The 17036-nt window shown below is 50.1% G+C and overlaps 1 protein-coding gene across 1 annotated transcript in view; it reads left to right on the forward strand.

Moving 5' to 3' along the window:
• Sec14l5 (SEC14 like lipid binding 5) overlaps nucleotides 1-17036 on the forward strand; it is a 36532-nt gene that overhangs the window by 17244 nt on the left and 2252 nt on the right. Inside the window, exons 4-15 of the mRNA XM_041675835.1 lie at nucleotides 518-649; nucleotides 1391-1519; nucleotides 2334-2526; nucleotides 5124-5236; nucleotides 6329-6518; nucleotides 9754-9842; nucleotides 9923-9993; nucleotides 10456-10627; nucleotides 11670-11804; nucleotides 13793-13927; nucleotides 14270-14497; nucleotides 16656-16834. Coding sequence (XP_041531769.1) covers nucleotides 518-649; nucleotides 1391-1519; nucleotides 2334-2526; nucleotides 5124-5236; nucleotides 6329-6518; nucleotides 9754-9842; nucleotides 9923-9993; nucleotides 10456-10627; nucleotides 11670-11804; nucleotides 13793-13927; nucleotides 14270-14497; nucleotides 16656-16834 — 1766 coding nt within the window. The remainder of the gene's footprint in view (nucleotides 1-517; nucleotides 650-1390; nucleotides 1520-2333; nucleotides 2527-5123; nucleotides 5237-6328; nucleotides 6519-9753; nucleotides 9843-9922; nucleotides 9994-10455; nucleotides 10628-11669; nucleotides 11805-13792; nucleotides 13928-14269; nucleotides 14498-16655; nucleotides 16835-17036) is intronic.

The raw sequence follows: 17036 nt of genomic DNA on the forward strand, positions 1-17036 counted from the left end.
GGCCACAGCTTGATGGTGGAGGTGGCTGGGTGATAGTGCTGTATCTGGGATTGGAGAGAGGGACAGGCCAGACTGTCTGGTGGCAAAGGACCACACAGGCGCGGTGCGTGGGTGGGGGAACTCTTGGCTTGATGGTGGTGGCAGTCTTAAGACTTGAGGGTCTTCAGGGTGGGAGTTATTTGAGAAAGGCTGAAAGTCTGCCCAAGGGCCCCGAATTCTGTGTTGGGCATGGACTGAGCCAGTGTGGATGGTTATTTGAGAAAGGCTGAAAGTCTGTACAAGGGCCCCGAATTCTGTGTTGGGTGTGGCCTAAGCCAGTGTGGATGGTAGCAAGAGCAGGAGTCATCCCACCCCAGGGTGGGTGTCTGTTTCTAGACTGGGGATGACACAGGCCAGGCTAGAGGATGGAACTTGAATTTCCACCTGAGGGATGACCCAGGCTGTGTGGGAGCAGGAGTGTGAATCAGAACGGGTGGCCTAAGGGCTAGCGCCTCTTCCTTGGGCTCTCCCTTCTCAGATTGCTGGTGTGGAACACGTGATCTTCGTGCAGAGAAACGTGCTGAACTGGAGAGAGAGAACCCTGCTGATTGATGCCCACAATGAAACCTTTGCCAGCCGAGTGACGGTGAAGGAAAACTGCCGCTACACAGTGAGTTCACCTGGCTGACCAGGGACCCTGATGCTGCCCCAGGGCTGGGCCCTGTGTGTCCCTCTGGTCTTCCCTCCCCACATTCTCCTGGCCCCTCGTGGGTGGGTTTTATTCCCCTCTCCTTTTTTAAGACCGAACGTCACTATGTAGCCCAGGCTAGCCTGGAAATTTGCCCTTCTCCTGACTCAGGCTCCTGAGTGCTAGGATTATAGGTGAGTGTCATCATACCCAGCGAAGATTTCTTTTAATTGCTAACATATATAAATATATTAACCTTTTAGGGATATTTAAAGTCTTTGTATATAAATATATGACATAATAACTATCGAAATACATCTAAACACATATTGATAATTTGTATCATATAAGTGATTAAGTGATCTGAACATTACACATACACCATTTTATCTCTCTTTGTGTATGTGATTTCTTTCTTTCTTTCTTTTTTTTTTTTTTTTGAGACAGGGTCTCTTTACATAGCCCTGGCTGTCCTGGAACTCACTATGTAGATATACCAGGCTAGCCTGGAACTTGTAATTCTCTTTCCTCGGCCTCCTAGCTGGGATTATAGGTGTGCACCACCATGCCCAGCTTGAGAAAGGGCTCTTTGCTCCCCACACGTAGACTTTGAATCATCGTCTGGGTGGGGAACGCTGTCCATGGCAGGCTCTGGTGGCCACAAGAGAAAGAGAACCTAGCACCCAGTACTGAGGCCCTGCCGTGGCCCCTTCCCATCTGCAGGTCCATCCTGAGAATGAAGACTGGACTTGCTTCGAGCAGTCCGCCTCCCTAGATGTCCGGTCCTTCTTCGGCTTTGAAACCACCTTGGAGAAGATCGCCATGAAGCAGTACACGGCCAACGTCAAGAGGGTGAGTGACGCTGTGCTAGCCACACCAGGACGGTGTACAGGCCTGCTCTGCCACCAACGGCTCCTGGGGCACTGGACAGCAGCCCTGGCTTCTTATTTCTGAAATGAACACTGGGGTCATGACCACACCAGTGAGGTCACAAGTGGGAAGAACTGGCTTGTTCTGGAGGTGTCCTGATGCAGTCCCAGAACTGCTCCAAGGTGCTGCAGCAAGTTCAAGACTAGCCTAGGAACTTAGTGATATAAACAGCCGGAGGCACAGCTCAGTATGGAGCACTTGCCTAACATATGTGAGGCCCTGGTTTCGATCCCCAGAACCAGGTCATGGGAAGAAAAGTCTCACTGAGGCCAGAGTCAGGATTTAGTGATGCAAACTCTGCCTAAAGTCTGCCAGTGAGGGGCTGAGGGTGTGGCTTAATGGTAGAGTGACTGCCTGGAATCCTCCAGTGAGGGATTGCAGGTGTAGTTGGGTGGAAGAGTGCCTGCCTAGCCTGTGGGAGACCTTGGGTTTCACTCCCAACACTACGAAGTCACTGTTTCAATGGCTGTAGACTCCAGGTCAGAGAGTGGCCTGTTTACCAGGTGGACAGTTTTCTTCTGGTGATACACATTACCAACATAAACTGAGCTATTTGCATTTGTCCTGTGTTTAGTCTTGCTCATCTCCACTCCTCTTGGCCCTGCTTTAGCTGTGCAATAGCCATATGTCAGGACTGGGACCTGAGAATGTATGGTCAGAGCGTGTACCTCAGAGCCAGTGTGGTGACCTCGCAGCGCTGCTTGCCTGGTGACATCTTTGGGTCTGTTGCTTCCAGGGGAAGGAGGTGATTGAGCACTACCTGAGTGAGCTCATTTCCCAGGGAACATCTCACATCCCCCGCTGGACACCTGCCCCAGTCCGGGAGGAAGATGCCCGCAGCCAGGCTGTGCACCAGTGTCCCAGCTCCATGGTGGCAGATGACCCCAGTGATGCCCCAGGCCCCGATCCTGAGATGGCCACAGCGGATGGTAGGTGACTCCAAGTCCGTGCCCTCACCTGTGGCTCTAGGAAGCCGGCCACACTGCCTGGCTCCCCGAGAAGAGGAAAAGGTGCTGTAGGTTGCCAGGGTTGGAAACAGTCTGGCACCCACTCAGCCTCCTCCCTTGCTTCTCAGAGTCGATCTATTTCTAGACCAGGAACTGACCTCTGGTGATTTGAGGATATTTTTAATTGCATGAGTAATGCAAGATCATGGTAGCAAAATATCTAAACGAACTGGAAGATGAATAGTGAGAAGTCAGGGCTGCAGAAGTGGTTCAGTCAATAAAGTGCTTGCCTTGCATGAATTGCATCTCCCAGACCCCACTAAAAAAGCCACCAGGCACGGTGTGCCCACTCATGATCTTACCGCTGGAGACGTGCCAGCCAAGACGAAATGGTCCTATCTAGAGAGGCCTACACCAGTGAGAGATTCTCCCTCAAACAAAGCCAAGGGAGGTGATACCCGAGGAACCATACCTGAGATTGGCCTCCACATACATATTCATATATATACATGCATCCGTTATTCACACATGCACATACAGACACACGCAAAAGAAAAGGATGATGATTCGTTCCCTCTCCCTGGAGTCTTCAGTAGTTCTGCATATGGCACATGAGGGCACACGCCTCCACACGCATGTGTACATGCATATTCACACTTAGAAAATATGGAACGGGTGGGAGGATGCCAGGCATCCTTTTGTACTTTGCTGGCCCTCACTAAGCTGTTAGCATACACACCCTAACACCTCATCGTACCGTATGAATGCTCTATGCCTTACTAACGTTGGCTTGTTATTATCATTATTGTTTGAGACAGGAGCTGGTCCTGAATTTGGTACGCAGCCAAGGATGACCTTGAACTTACAAGCATGGTGCAGGCTATTTTAGTCTACTTTAGAACTTACTGCAAATCATATGGTATATGAAATCATATTGTGTGTGTGGACCACAGTTCATATGTAGAGGCCAGAGGACAATTTGTGGGAGTTAGTTCTCTCCTTCCACCATATGGGTTTTGGGCATCGAACTCAGGTCAGCTGATTTGGTAGCAAATGCCTTTACCTAATGAGTCATCTCACCAACCCCCTAGTTCTTTGTTTTAAAACAGGGTCTCAAATAGCCCAGGCTGGCCCTAAATTTGCTGTGGAGTTGAGGATGTCCACGAACTCCCCTGAACCCCCTTCCTTCTCCTCTCTAGTGTTGGGATTTCAGGTGTATATTACTATGCCTGTCTTAGGTGTGTATGTGTGTAGGTGTGTATATGTGCACACATGTGTGTTTTAATTACAAGTAATGTGACATACTTTGTACTCAAGGAATGAAAAATATATGTACTATATACATAGTACAACGTCATTTTATTTTATTTTAATTTTTAGAGACAGGGTCTTATCATGTGTTTCTGGCTGACCTGAAACTTGCTATGTAGACCAGCTGGCCTCAGACCCATAGAGATCAACTTGCCTCTGCCTCCTGAGTATAGACCTAGTACCATGCCTGGCTTTATGTATTTGATTTTGAGGTAAATTTATTTTGAGATATTATCTCATGTATCTCAGACAGATTGTTAGTTCTCAACCCTCTTGTCTCTACCTCACAAGTGCTGAATTTATAGGGGTGCACCACCATGTCTAGGGACAAGTCAGTCTTTACTGGTATAGAAAGTGCTCATAATACGATGTTAAAAACAAATGTAAAGACTGGGGTGTCAACAGTCAGAACCTCAGCTCAGAGAGCGAGAATCACCTCCACACCGAGACGGAGGGGGGAATCCCTGCCCGTGGTAACGTCCAGGTTTCAAAACTATCTAGATAACCATTTAGAGAGATGATTTTGGAGCTCTTATGGCTGTCTCCACAGCCTGGCTAAGAACCACACTTCAGAGCTCAGGCAGCTGCCAAGCAGAGAGGGCCACAGAGTGTAGGCCATGTGGTAAAGACCCAACGCCACCAGACGTGCTTGCTAGTTTTATGTCAGCTTGACACAGCCAGGATCACCTGAAAGGATCTGGCTGTTGGGAATTTTTTTAAATTAGTGATTGATAGGGGAGGGCCCTTAGTGATTGATGGGAGAGGGTAGCCCATTGTGGGCGGGGCCACCCCAGTCTGATGGTCCTTAGTTTTATGAGAAAGCAGGCTCAGCAAGCCAGGATAAGCAATATCCAGCCAGTAAGCAGCTCCCTTCCGTGGCCTCTGCACCATCTTCTGCCTCTATGCTCCTGCCTTGTTTGAATTCTCCTTACTTACTTCTACGGTGAACAGTGGCACGGAAGTGTAAGCCAAACAAACCCTGTCCTCCCCACGTTGCTTTGGTCACAGAGCAGTAGGAACCCTAATGAAGATGCCAGATTCGGTGACACAAACCTGTAACCTAGCACTTGGGAGGTGTGGGTGAAAAGATCAGGAGCTCAAAGATAGCCTCTGTTATATAGTGCATTTGAATCTAGCCTGGAGCACGTGAGACCCTGTCTCAAAACAAAAACAAAAACAAACAAAAATAAAAAACAAGGAAAAGAGAGAGAGATGGAGGGTGGTCTCTTACTTCTCCTGCCCTGAAATCCCCATTTTCCTTTCTTCAGGGCACAAGCTGGATGCAGACTACATAGAGAGGTGCCTGGGGCACCTCACTCCTATGCAGGAGAGTTGCCTGATCCAGCTCCGGCGCTGGTTACAGGAGACTCACAAAGGCAAGGTGGGTATGGGACATGCACTTTAGTGACAGGAGTCGGCCTAGGACTTGGGGAAGAAAGAAAAAAAAAAGCTTATGCTATCAGTGATCCTAAAGATTTATGTTTTGATTCATTTGATCACATCTGTCCTGTCAGTCCTTTACACACACTGACGCCACCACCCTCCTGCTTGTGATATTTGGGGTCAGGAAGTTCTTTGGTGTCGGTGTTTATTATGTGTATTGCAGGATGCCTGGTAACACCCCTAGTCTCCAGGCAGTAGATACCAGTTCCTTGCCCCATGCAGGTATGACAATTTGAAATGGCCCTTGGCATGGGCATATGTCCCCTGGGGACGTGTGTGTGTGTGTGTGTGTGTGTGTGTGTGTACATGCACAATCAGGTGCAATTGAGGACCATAGCTATATAGTACCATGCTCATTTGACTGTGGACTCTGCCCTTTTCTAAGAGTCAAAGGACTTAATAAGGGTGATTGTTGATTGTCTAGCTTTTGCCTTTAAGCTCTAGCTCCAGTAACATGAATGTGCACCACATACCTCAGTCCCAAGTAGGACTCTGTCGTCAGCTCTACTGAATCAGAACTTCTTGCTTAGCACGGATCGCCTACCTTTCCCTCCCCAGCCCTGGGGCTAGACAAGAGAGTTGCTCAGTGTGGGCCTATGGTATAACCTGTCTGCAAATGTAAAATGGGGACATTGTTCATATCATGTGGGTCACAAACACTGATCCACATTAAATGCTTAGGGCAGAATCTGGCTCAAAGGAAGAACCCCAGAAAAGACAGCTTGTACTAGGATTGGTTTTGCACCGATGTTATAATGGGAAAGGAAGAGGAGTAGAAGGGGGGCGGGAGAGAAGGGGGTGGAAGAGGAGTTAGCCCAAGGAAAGATGCTATTTCCAAGACAAACAGGGAGGGATGCTAGGCAGCCACAGTGTGCAGCTGTTCACCACAGCCCCTCCGCCTACCATTTCTCTTTGCTTTGGGCTATTTTCCCCAGCTGTTTTGCAGATGAGGTAAGAGGGTCATTTCTGCCGCTTCATCTGAAGGGTTGGAAGTACCGTTCTGTGGTCTTATCCCTTCTCTGTCTCTCAGATCCCCAAAGATGAGCACATCCTGCGCTTCCTGCGGGCACGAGACTTCCACCTGGACAAGGCCCGGGACATGTTGTGCCAGTCCCTGAGCTGGCGGAAGCAGCACCAGGTGGATCTCCTTCTGCAGACCTGGCAGCCCCCTGCTCCCCTGCAGGAGTTCTATGCCGGAGGTTGGCACTACCAGGACATAGGTGTGTCGCACATCTGAGCTGTGTGTGAGCACCGAGGACACTCTACATGATACACCCCATGCTGACACCTCATGTTTCCTTTTAGATTTCTGGGGCATCTGGAGATAATTGTGACATGTTACCCGGCTATGCAGAAGGTGGAATAGCATAGATTTTTGTCTTGGGAAGATGTTTCTGCCCTAGGGCCATTGCAAATCACACTCTTGTTAATATAGTATAGATTGACATAAGCAGCCAAAGCAAACTGGTACTGAACACCCGGTGCCAGCTCTGGAGGCTGGAGTATGAGATCAGAAGACAGCGGGCCTAGAGATCCTGTCATTCTTAAATAAGCAAATAAACAAACGGAGTCAAGAAGCTCTAGGGGAGAGGCCTACCCCTCCCCTTTCGGCATTTGATAGCCCCTGAGTTCGTGGCTGCATCGTTCTTAATTTCTGCTCCCACTTGTCATGGCCTTCCCTGTGGGTATCTCTGCATGTCCCTTCACCACCTCACAGGAGCCCTGGGTCCTTTAGAACCCACCCCACATCCATCCTGATGTCATCTTGAGATCCTTAATTGACATCTGCAGCTCCGTTTACAACTTAGGTCCCATCTGAAGGTTCTGGTAGACATAAGTTCTTGGAGGACACTATTCTTCCTACTGTAGGTACCCTTTCCATATTTAAAAAGTATAGATCCCTGAAGCCAGTGACTGCTGTGTTCTTTAAGGTCTTTCATGAAAAATGGTGTATGTGCTGATAATGGCAAACGCTTGGTTCTCCTGAAGAACAGGCTGGGGTGGTTTCTTAACACGTAGTTGACTCCTTATTCATGGCTTCCATATTTGTGAACTCTTCCTACTGGCTATTTTGAAATTCCCCAAACTAGTAGTTTGTTCCAGGATATGGTCAGAATGGTAAACATTTCCAGTGCTCTGAGGGGCTGGGGAGATGGCTCAGTCAGCAAAGTCCTGGCTGTGCAAGATGAGGTCCTGACGATCCCCAGCACCCACTAGAGACCTAGGTGTAGTCACATGTGCTTGTAGTCTCAGGGACGTGGAGACAGGAGGCTGTCTGTGGCTCACTGTGGAGATAGGGCTATCTGAGACTCACTGGCCATTCTAGGCAAACTGGTGAGTTCTAGGTTTAACAAGAGATCCTGTCACAAAAAAAGCCCATGATGGACACTGGGTGATGGTGGCGCACACTGTTAATCCTAGCACTCAGGAGGCAGAGTCAGGAGGATCTTTGAGTTTGTGGTCAGCCTGGTCTACAGACTGAGTTCCAGGACAGCCAGAGCTACACAGAGAAGCTCTATCTTGAAAAAAACAAAGCAAAACAAAAAATCTTGATGGAGAATAAATTAACTAATTAAAAGATATGGAGGATGAAATCTGATGTTGACCTTTGGCCTCTACACTCACTCACACATACACACACACACCCTCCACACCACACACACACACACACACACACACACACACACGCATAAACAGAGTCACCTGGCATACAGGATCTCTGTTGAGGTTGGCCAAGTCTGTTCTGTGTTTCTTCTTTTTTTCTTAAACTTTATTTTATATGCATGGGTATTGTGTCTGCCTATATGTCTGTACAGCATATGTGTACCTGAAGAAGGTATTGGATCTCCTGGAACTGGAGCCACAGACAGTCATGAGCTGTTATGGGGGTGCTGGAATTGAACCCCAGGTCCTCTGGAAGAGCAGCCAGTACTCCCAACCACTGAGTCATCTCTCCAGCCCATGTATCTTCTTGTAGCTGTCTCGTTCTAAACAAGTGTTCTTTTCTTGTGACACTTTCTTGTCTTGGAAAGATTTATTTGTGTGTGTGTGTGTGTGTGTGTGTGTGTGTGTGTCCACAGAAACCAGAAGAAGACTTTGATCCATTGGAACTGGAATTACAGGCAGTTGTGGCTTTCTGCTGTGGGTGCTGGCAACTGAACTCTGGACCTCTGAAAGAACAGTATGTTTTTTTTTTTTTGTTTGTTTTTTTTTTTTTAGAGAGAGTGGCTTATTTTGCTGTTTAAAAAAAGCTAGCAGTGTTTGCCTAGTAGTTCAGGCCTGACATCCCAGCTACTTCAGCAGCTGAGGCAGGCAGATTGCAAGTTTAAAGCATGTGTTGGCTACAAAGTGAATTAAAACCTGGCCTGGGAACTTAGTGAGACCCTATTTCAAAACACAATGTGAGAAGAGAGCTGGAGATATGACCTGGCCGTAGGGCACCCACCTGCGTGAGGCCCTGGGTTCCAACCTTAAAACCACAAGAGGGAAGAGCCAACCAGGATGGGATAGTTCAAAGCACAGGGTGGATGCACTGGTTCCTGCGTGCAGGACCTTCTATAGCAGATGCTGTTCTCAGCAAGTTTCTGCCTCTGAATTATGGTGCTGTTGGTTTTGAGGTCAAGGTTTGTGAGTCCAATCCGTGGTTTAAATTAGTGTGCTTAGGTAGGAATGCAGGAGGCAAGGCTATTTGGTGATAAGGAAACCAAAGAGGTGGCAAAACACTCAAAGGGACCCAACTCTGTATCCCCAGAAGCCGTGGCGGAGCCTTCCCTAATTCAGGGTTCAGGTGGCTTCACAGAGCACAACTCACACACAGCGCATGCGTGAATGTGGAGCCAGGACGACAACCTTATTGTTTGGTGTGGGTGTGGAGCTCAATGACTAGATAGACATAGCAGGCTGGATGGCGAGAAGTCCCGGGACCCTTAGGTCTCTGACTCCCCAGCGTTGGGATTACAACTACATGCTACCAAATTTACAGAGACCCACCTGTTTCTGCCCCCTGCTGGGACTAACCATGTGTGATCACTCTTCACGGCTCTGCCTGGCTTTAAAAACAAAACAAACAAACACATGGGGACATTGGACTCAAGTCTTCACACTTGCATAGCAAGTGCTCCACTGAGCAATAGTCCCAACCCTTAAGAAAAAAAAAGGGGGGGGGAGGACTTATTTTAGTTTTAGGCAGAAAAGATGGCGAGATGGTGCAGGTGTCCCCACATCCGACTTAGGCTTCCCCCTCCATTTTTGAATGTGTCTTTATGTTCAGTTTTCATAAAGGGTGGCCAGGTGCTGTCAGAAGCAGGCACAGTAAGCGTACTCCGAGAACCCCCAGCATGACTCTGCTCCTAAGACGACAGTTAAGTTCTTGTGCGTCGTTTTGCCAGTTCCTGATGTCAACACTCCCCCTAAAAGCTGTCTCTTCTCTTTGCTGGGCTCCGCCCACTCGCAAAGATGGTCGCCCGCTGTACATCCTGCGCCTGGGCCAGATGGACACCAAAGGCCTGATGAAGGCAGTAGGCGAGGAGGCGCTGCTGCAGCACGTGAGTGGGTCCTTCGGTGGCGGAGGCCTGGGGGCGGAGCAACATACCCAGCTGTTCTCAGTACCGTGCCTACCTTCTAGGTTCTTTCTGTCAACGAGGAAGGACAGAAGAGATGCGAAGGGAACACGAGACAGTTTGGCCGTCCCATCAGGCAAGAACCCGAGTTGGGGACGAAATCCCCAAAGCAGGCTAGCTAACGCTGACTGCGCATGTGCGTGGCCAGGTAGCTGGCTAGGCGCTGTGGGACAGTGCCATCCCCTAATTCTTGCAATGACCTGCTGAGGCAGGACTCCTGCTGGTGGAGAAATCGTGACTCTGGCTGAGATAATTTGAACTGTTCCTGACTGGTTTCACCCTTAGCTCCTTCGCTTTTTAAGCTCCGATGGGACCTGACTCCTCTTAGGTCCCCGTCTTCCTCCCGCACATTTCCATTCCTGGGCTGAGTAACCTACAGGGACTGTGAAAGTGTCCCGTGTCCCTGCTTTCAGCCCTGCCTTCCTGAGCCCTTTGCTCCATTCCAGGTGTCTGCGGGGGGAGGAGGGGAAAGGCGGTGCTGGAGACCCTGGGAGGTGGCAGAGCCAGGCAGAGCCCCGAGGTCCCGTGTCTCTCACAGCTCCTGGACCTGCCTACTGGACCTCGAGGGCCTCAACATGCGGCATCTGTGGCGGCCGGGGGTGAAGGCCCTGCTGCGGATGATCGAGGTGGTGGAGGACAACTATCCCGAGACCCTGGGCCGGCTGCTCATCGTGCGTGCGCCCCGCGTATTCCCGGTGCTATGGACGCTGGTGAGATGATGAGCCAGTGGGGCCGCAGTGGGTGAATCCTCTCCCTGAATGATTGGGCAGAGATGACGCAGATCCAAGGTTGTCAGGCTCCTTATCTGGAGATGGACAAATAACTGGATTGTGGTGGGGTTTTATGACATGACGAATGGACCAAAAGCCTATGAATCATGCTTTTTTTTTTCTTTTTGGTTTTTCGAGACAAGGTTTTTCCGTGTATCCCTGGATGTCCTGGGACTCGCTTTGTAGACCAGGCTGGCCTTGAACTCACAGAGATCCACCCGCCTCTGCCTCCTGAGTGCTGGGATTAAAGGCATGGGCCACCGCCGCCCGAATCCCGCACTTTTTTAATTTTAAGTTTTTGGGCATAAGTGTTTATTCACATTCACGTGCGTGCACACGTGTGTCAGGTGCATGTGCACGTATGTACATTCGTGCAGCAGTCAAAGGTCGACCTTGGGTGTCCTTCCTCGGAGCGGCCCACCTAAGTTTTTGAGACAGGATCTCTCACCGAACATGGAGCTCACTCATTAGGTTAGGTTAGCCGGCCAAAGAGTCCCATGGATTCTGGATTCAGGCCAAGCCCAAGCACTGGGTGACAAATGGGTGCCACCAAACCCTGCTTTTTTTTTTTTTTTTTTTTTTTTTACGTGTGTGTTCTGGAGATCCAAATTCAATCCCTCATGCTTGTGTGAGAAGCACTTTGCTGATTGAACCATGTCCGCAGCCTGAATCATTCACTTTAAGAAGATAAAAACGACTAGCTGAAGTGGTGTACACCTTCAATCCCAGGAATCACAAAGCAGAGGCAGGAGGATTTCTGTGAGTTCTAGGCTAGTCAGAGTTTCAGGAAAGCTAGGTCTAATTCTGTGTCAAAAAAAAAAAATCAAGTCAGGAGCCTTTTCAAAACAAAGCAAAAAAACCAAAACCAAAAAATAAAGTAAAAACAAATAAACACAACCAAACCAGAAATAAAATGAAATAAAGCCAACCAGTAAAATGACCGATTCGATTTTCCGCTCTATGACTTTGGCCCCGCCCATAGGTCAGCCCCTTCATCAATGAGAACACCAGGCGGAAGTTCCTCATCTACAGCGGAAGCAATTACCAGGGCCCTGGCGGCCTGGTGGACTACCTGGACAAGGACGTGATCCCTGACTTCCTGGGAGGAGAGAGCGTGGTGAGTCTAGCTGTGGTCGTGGGTCCCAGAAAGGAGTGGGACAGGATCCTGGGAACCCAGACTTCTGGGGCCAGGAAGCTGATGGGCAGCATTGTAGGGGATCCCGCCCCCCTTCCTCTTGCCAAAGGGAGATGCTGGCTTTAAGTGGGGATAGGCCTGGCTGTAGAAGCTTCCCCAGAGAGGTGACATCTCTTGAGGTGGGGTCTTCCTTTGACTCTTTTAAAGGCAGTGAGGGCTGGAGAGGTGGTACAGCATTTAAGAGTACTTGCTGAGGCTGAAGAGATGGTTCATCAGCTAAGGGCACTGGCTGCATTTCCTCAGGACCTGAATTTATTCCCAGCACCTACATGGTGGCTCACACCAGCTGTAACTCCAGTGTCAGGCAATCTAGTGCCCTCTCCTGGCCTCCATAGGCATTGCATGCATGTGGTGCATAAACATGCTGACAAAAAACATCCATCATACACATAGAAATAAATGTTAAAATATTTCAAAAAGAGCACTTGCTATGCAATTTAAGGATCTCATACAGGAAGTCAGGAATTCACAAATGCACAAATCCAGGGCAGGCAGATGCAGGAGGACAGAGATGGCTTGTTTGTTTCTAGCCTTGCTAAGAGAATTGAGTCCTGCGTTCAGGGAGAGACCCTGTCTCAAATGAATAGACAGTGTGATGGGACCCCCCCCCCAATACCCTCTTTTGGCCTTTCCCCACATGTGTTCCATGTGCATAAATTCACACACACACACATTAAATAAATAAACATCTTTTTAAAGGTAGTAAGTGAGCCAGGCCCAACCCATGGCCCCTCCACCTGGGATGCTCAGGGAAAGCAGTGTCCGGACTCCCTTATGCCTCCCAGGAGGGCAAACCTGGTCGTGTTCTCATTCCCATGGCCGTCTGTGGGCACACTTGTTGGTCCCCCAGCACAAAATGCTGCACAGACGCTTGTCAGTGAAATGGTTTGCTTAGGAACTTTGTCTGACTTGATTGCACTGTTCTCGTGACACAGATGTACCATTTCTTTTGGGTGACCGACCTACGGCTCTCTCAAGGACTTACTGGAGGACAATGGGCAGCGACCACCCGCTATCCATCCTCCCTTTTTGTCTTCAAAGTGAAACAAGGAAACTTGTGTGTCTATGCTTGGGGTCTGAGGCTTGGCCTTCCAGGGCACCTTTGTCTGGGAGACATCTATGGAAACAGACAGGTCCACACTGGTCAGTTCCCACTGCTTAAGGAAAGATGCTGCCGCCACTTAGAATGTATTGCAGAAGAGGGAACCACACCTAGCCAGACACCATGAAAAGGGCCAGGAGGGGGTCTCTCTGTTTCTGTCTCTCTCTCTCTGTCCCTCTGTCTCTCTCTCTCTCTGTGTGTCTCTGTCTGTCTGTCTGTCTGTCTCTCTCTCTCTCTCTCTGTGTCTCTCTCTGTCTGTCTGTCTCTCTGTGTCTCTGTCTCTGTCTCTCTCTCTCGTTTTGTGGGGGGGGGCACACAAATACCACATCATGCATGTGGAATTTGAACAAAGGCCTACAAGAGTGCGTTCTGAAAAATGGAACTCATGCTCAGACTTGACGACAAGTGCCCTTAGGCACTGAACCATCTCACCAGACCCTGTTTGTTTTGCTTTTGAGAAGAGTCTCACTATTTAGTCCAGGATGGCTCAGAACTTGGGGCCCCCTTCCTGAATTCCGGAATTATAGGCATGAACCATCACACTTGACCCAAACATAGTTTTGTGCCCTGGTCAGTCATGTTCACCTTGTGTGATCTTGGGAGAGCAGCCTGTCCTCCTTTATGGCCCCATCTTCCCTCTTTCCTTAAATGAGAAGAGTGTGTTTTACCCTGCTATTGGTTCTGAGGGCTCCAGAGGGTGGTGTCACAGGATAGGGATCACTATTCTAAGCTGTTTCAGGGCTCACAGGGCACCGAATGAGGCAACCCTGACCTGCTAACCGTTTTAATCTTTGAAACCTCTCCTCAGTGTAACGTTCCAGAAGGAGGCCTGGTCCCCAAGTCCCTGTATCTGACCGAAGAGGAGCAGGAGCAGGCTGACCAGCTACGGCAGTGGAGTGAGACCTACCATGCAGCCAGTGTGTTCCGTGGGACCCCCCACGAGGTGCCACCTGATCTGTGAGGGCATGGGCGGGGTGGTGTCTTGGATCATGTTCCTTCAGATTGGTTGTGGGGTGATTCCAGTCTCTCAGTCTCTCAGCTCTGTCCAGGAAGCTTTGGGACATGGGATGGCTGCAGAATCCCTGGGTGCCCTTACAACCCTGGCACCTGCAGTTCACCCCAAGTGACCAGGCCTTTCAGGGAGAGGTGGGGTTCTGGAGGGAGGGAATAGTGTATGTGGGGGGGGGGGTCTTAGCAGCTCATCCTGACCACAGGGAGACTGATAGATGACCAGAGAAGAACACCCTGACCCTGGGCCTCTTCCACCTCTACTCCCCTTATGCAGGTTGCCATGGAGATTCCAGAAGGAGAGTCAGTCATCACCTGGGACTTTGACATCCTCCGAGGAGACGTGGTGTTCAGTCTGTATCATGTAAAGCAGGCACCCACGCTCGGTCCCCAGGAGCCTGGGGTTAGAGTCAGTGGGCAGCTGATCGACAAGAACTGGGTCCTAGGGGCAGATTACAGCCGTGTAGAGGCTCCCCTCATCTGCCGGGAAGGCCAGAGCATTCAGGTGCGTAGGCATGGGCTTTGGGTACTGACTCAGCATGGAGTATTAAGCATCTTTCCCAGGCCAGGTCTCTGGGGAGGCAGCTGTGGACAAAGAGGATGTGCTCCCAGCTTCTGAGACACTGCAGGGTGACTGGGGAGAGAGACCCACAGTGTCTGTGTAATAGGAGGTCCTTCTTCACTCCAGAGGGCTCCATGGAGGGTGGATGGGGCACTGAGCTAAGAGGCAGCTGGAGGCCAGGGAGAGGTCTTGGAGCCGCGGTTTCCCCACGAGGACAAGAAATCATTAAAGGGCCTAAGTGGCCTAAGTGAGGCTGGGGCCATAGCTCAATCAGTGAAGAGCTTGTCTTTCTTGTAAACACAAAGACCTGGGTTTGATCCTCAGAACCCATGTGGAAAAAAAGCCGAGTGTGGACACACACTAGGGCACAAGCACATGCATACACATGGCGGCCCCAAATGGTTACCACTGGTGCCATTTAAATCAAACAAAATTTCTTGTCTCTAAATTTAGAAGGCCACAGGTCCAAAGTCAAGGAGCCTGCAGGGGTTTCCTAAAGGCTCGAGGAAGGATTCTTTCTTGCCCCTTTGGTGGGTCCCTGGCTTGTCCACTTTGGCTCTGCCCTCCATGCCCCTGTTTTGTTCAGGTCCCCTCCCCTCTTTCCTGTAAGGATAGCAGTAGTTGTGTTTGGGATTGACCTTAAATCCTTAGCTGAAAAAAGGGAGAATCATCCAAATAAGGTCGTCTTTCTGAGGTTCTGGGTGGACATGGATTTGGGGAGACACTTTTCAACCCATGTAATTACCTCATGGTGAGTAAAGGATTGGGGCTTTGGAACCCCAAGTCCCACTTTCCCATATGAGTTCGTTGCATAAGAGGGCCTTCAGGGTGGTCAGGGCTAGAGAGGTGGAGGGGATGTCCGAGGTGGAAGGAATGGCAAGGACTACACTAGAGAAAGAAGCAGGAGATGCCATGGGCCTGGGATTGAGTTGTGGAGCCAGAGGAAGCCTGCAGAAGTGGAATGGTCCCTAGGTCAGCAGCCAGATCCAGCACCCCAAGACCCTGGCCTCAGAATCTTCCCAAACACCCCCACTACGAAGTTTTGAATGTAGGGCTGGGAGTCCACATCTCCTGCCTCCTATGATTCTGGCATGAAGGTTTCCATGGCAGCTGAGAATCCATGGGTCTAGGGTCAGAACGTGAATGTGTAATTGGGTTGTGAGCTACCATGCTCATTCCCACAATCTCCCCATGAGGCCACTGTTACAGGCAGTGTTATACCCCTGCACACACACATTCTCTCTCTCTCTCTCTCTCTCTCTCTCTCTCTCTCTCTCTCTCTCTCTCAGATGCACACATGTACACACACATTTACACATATACACATACATATACATTTACACATAAACACACACATGCACATATATACACACAGAGACACCCAGCCACCCAAAACACATAAACACTCACATAGACACATACACAGATACACTGACACACACAGACCCCCACACACATCCTCTCTCTCTCTCTCTCTCTCTCTCTCTCTCTCACACACACACACACACACACACACACACACACACACACACACACAGTGAGAGTCCTCTGTGGAGCCTTGCAGATCACAGCCAGCTCCCCACCATCCCACTGAACACCTCCACAGTGTTTCCTCAGAGCTGCCCCACCTCCAACCTTCCCACATCCCCCTCCATGTCCATCCACACATTCTCCCTAGCACCCCCTAGTGGCTTCTCAGAAGCCCTTGGATTGTAGAACTCATCAGCTGAGAGCGTCCCAGAAACCCATCTGCTGCCCTGAACCCAGACACCCTAATATCTCCTCCCCTACAGTAAGCAGGAAGCGCTGGTCCTTGAGATATGGCACTCACCACAGGAGGCTTTGGAAAGTGCTTATAGGATTTCCTGGGGTATTGGAAAGGACCAAATAGAAGGAGTCTCCTTTCCCAAGGCTGGCACAGAAAATCCATGAAGGCTCAACCTCCCATCCCGTCTCCAGGAGAACCCAGTTCCCCATCTTGTCCTCAGGAGGGTCCAGTGGAATGCAGCTCCCCAACCTGTCCCCACCTTGTTTCCAGGGGAACCCATTTTCTATCTCTTCCCCAGGAGAACCTGGGCTTACTGTGGGTTCTGTGTTTCAGGGTTCTCATGTGACTCAGTGGCCTGGCACCTACCTGCTCCAGTGGCAGATTCACAGCCCCTCTGAGAGTGTGGCCTGCAGCCTCCCCGGTGTGGATGATGTCCTGACAGCTCTGCACAGCCCTGGCCCCAAGAGCAAACTGCTGTACTACTGTGAAGTGCTGGCATCCCAAGACTTTAGGTAGGGGAGGCCTGGGACTCCCTCCTGCTCTGACGACATGGCTGCTTCTGTGATTGCTGACTGATGATGCAGTGGCTTGGGGTCGGCTTCTGTTGGGTGGACATCAGTAGCCCTCTCTCAAATGCTGACCCTTCACCCTCTGTAGAAGCAGACTCCTTTCAAGGATCTCAGTGCACCAGGCCTAGGGAAGACCCTTCACCCC

Source organism: Microtus oregoni, unplaced genomic scaffold, assembly GCF_018167655.1.
Source record: "Microtus oregoni isolate MIOR12 unplaced genomic scaffold, Mior012 000027F_ref0000203, whole genome shotgun sequence".
Lineage (NCBI taxonomy): Eukaryota > Metazoa > Chordata > Mammalia > Rodentia > Cricetidae > Microtus > Microtus oregoni.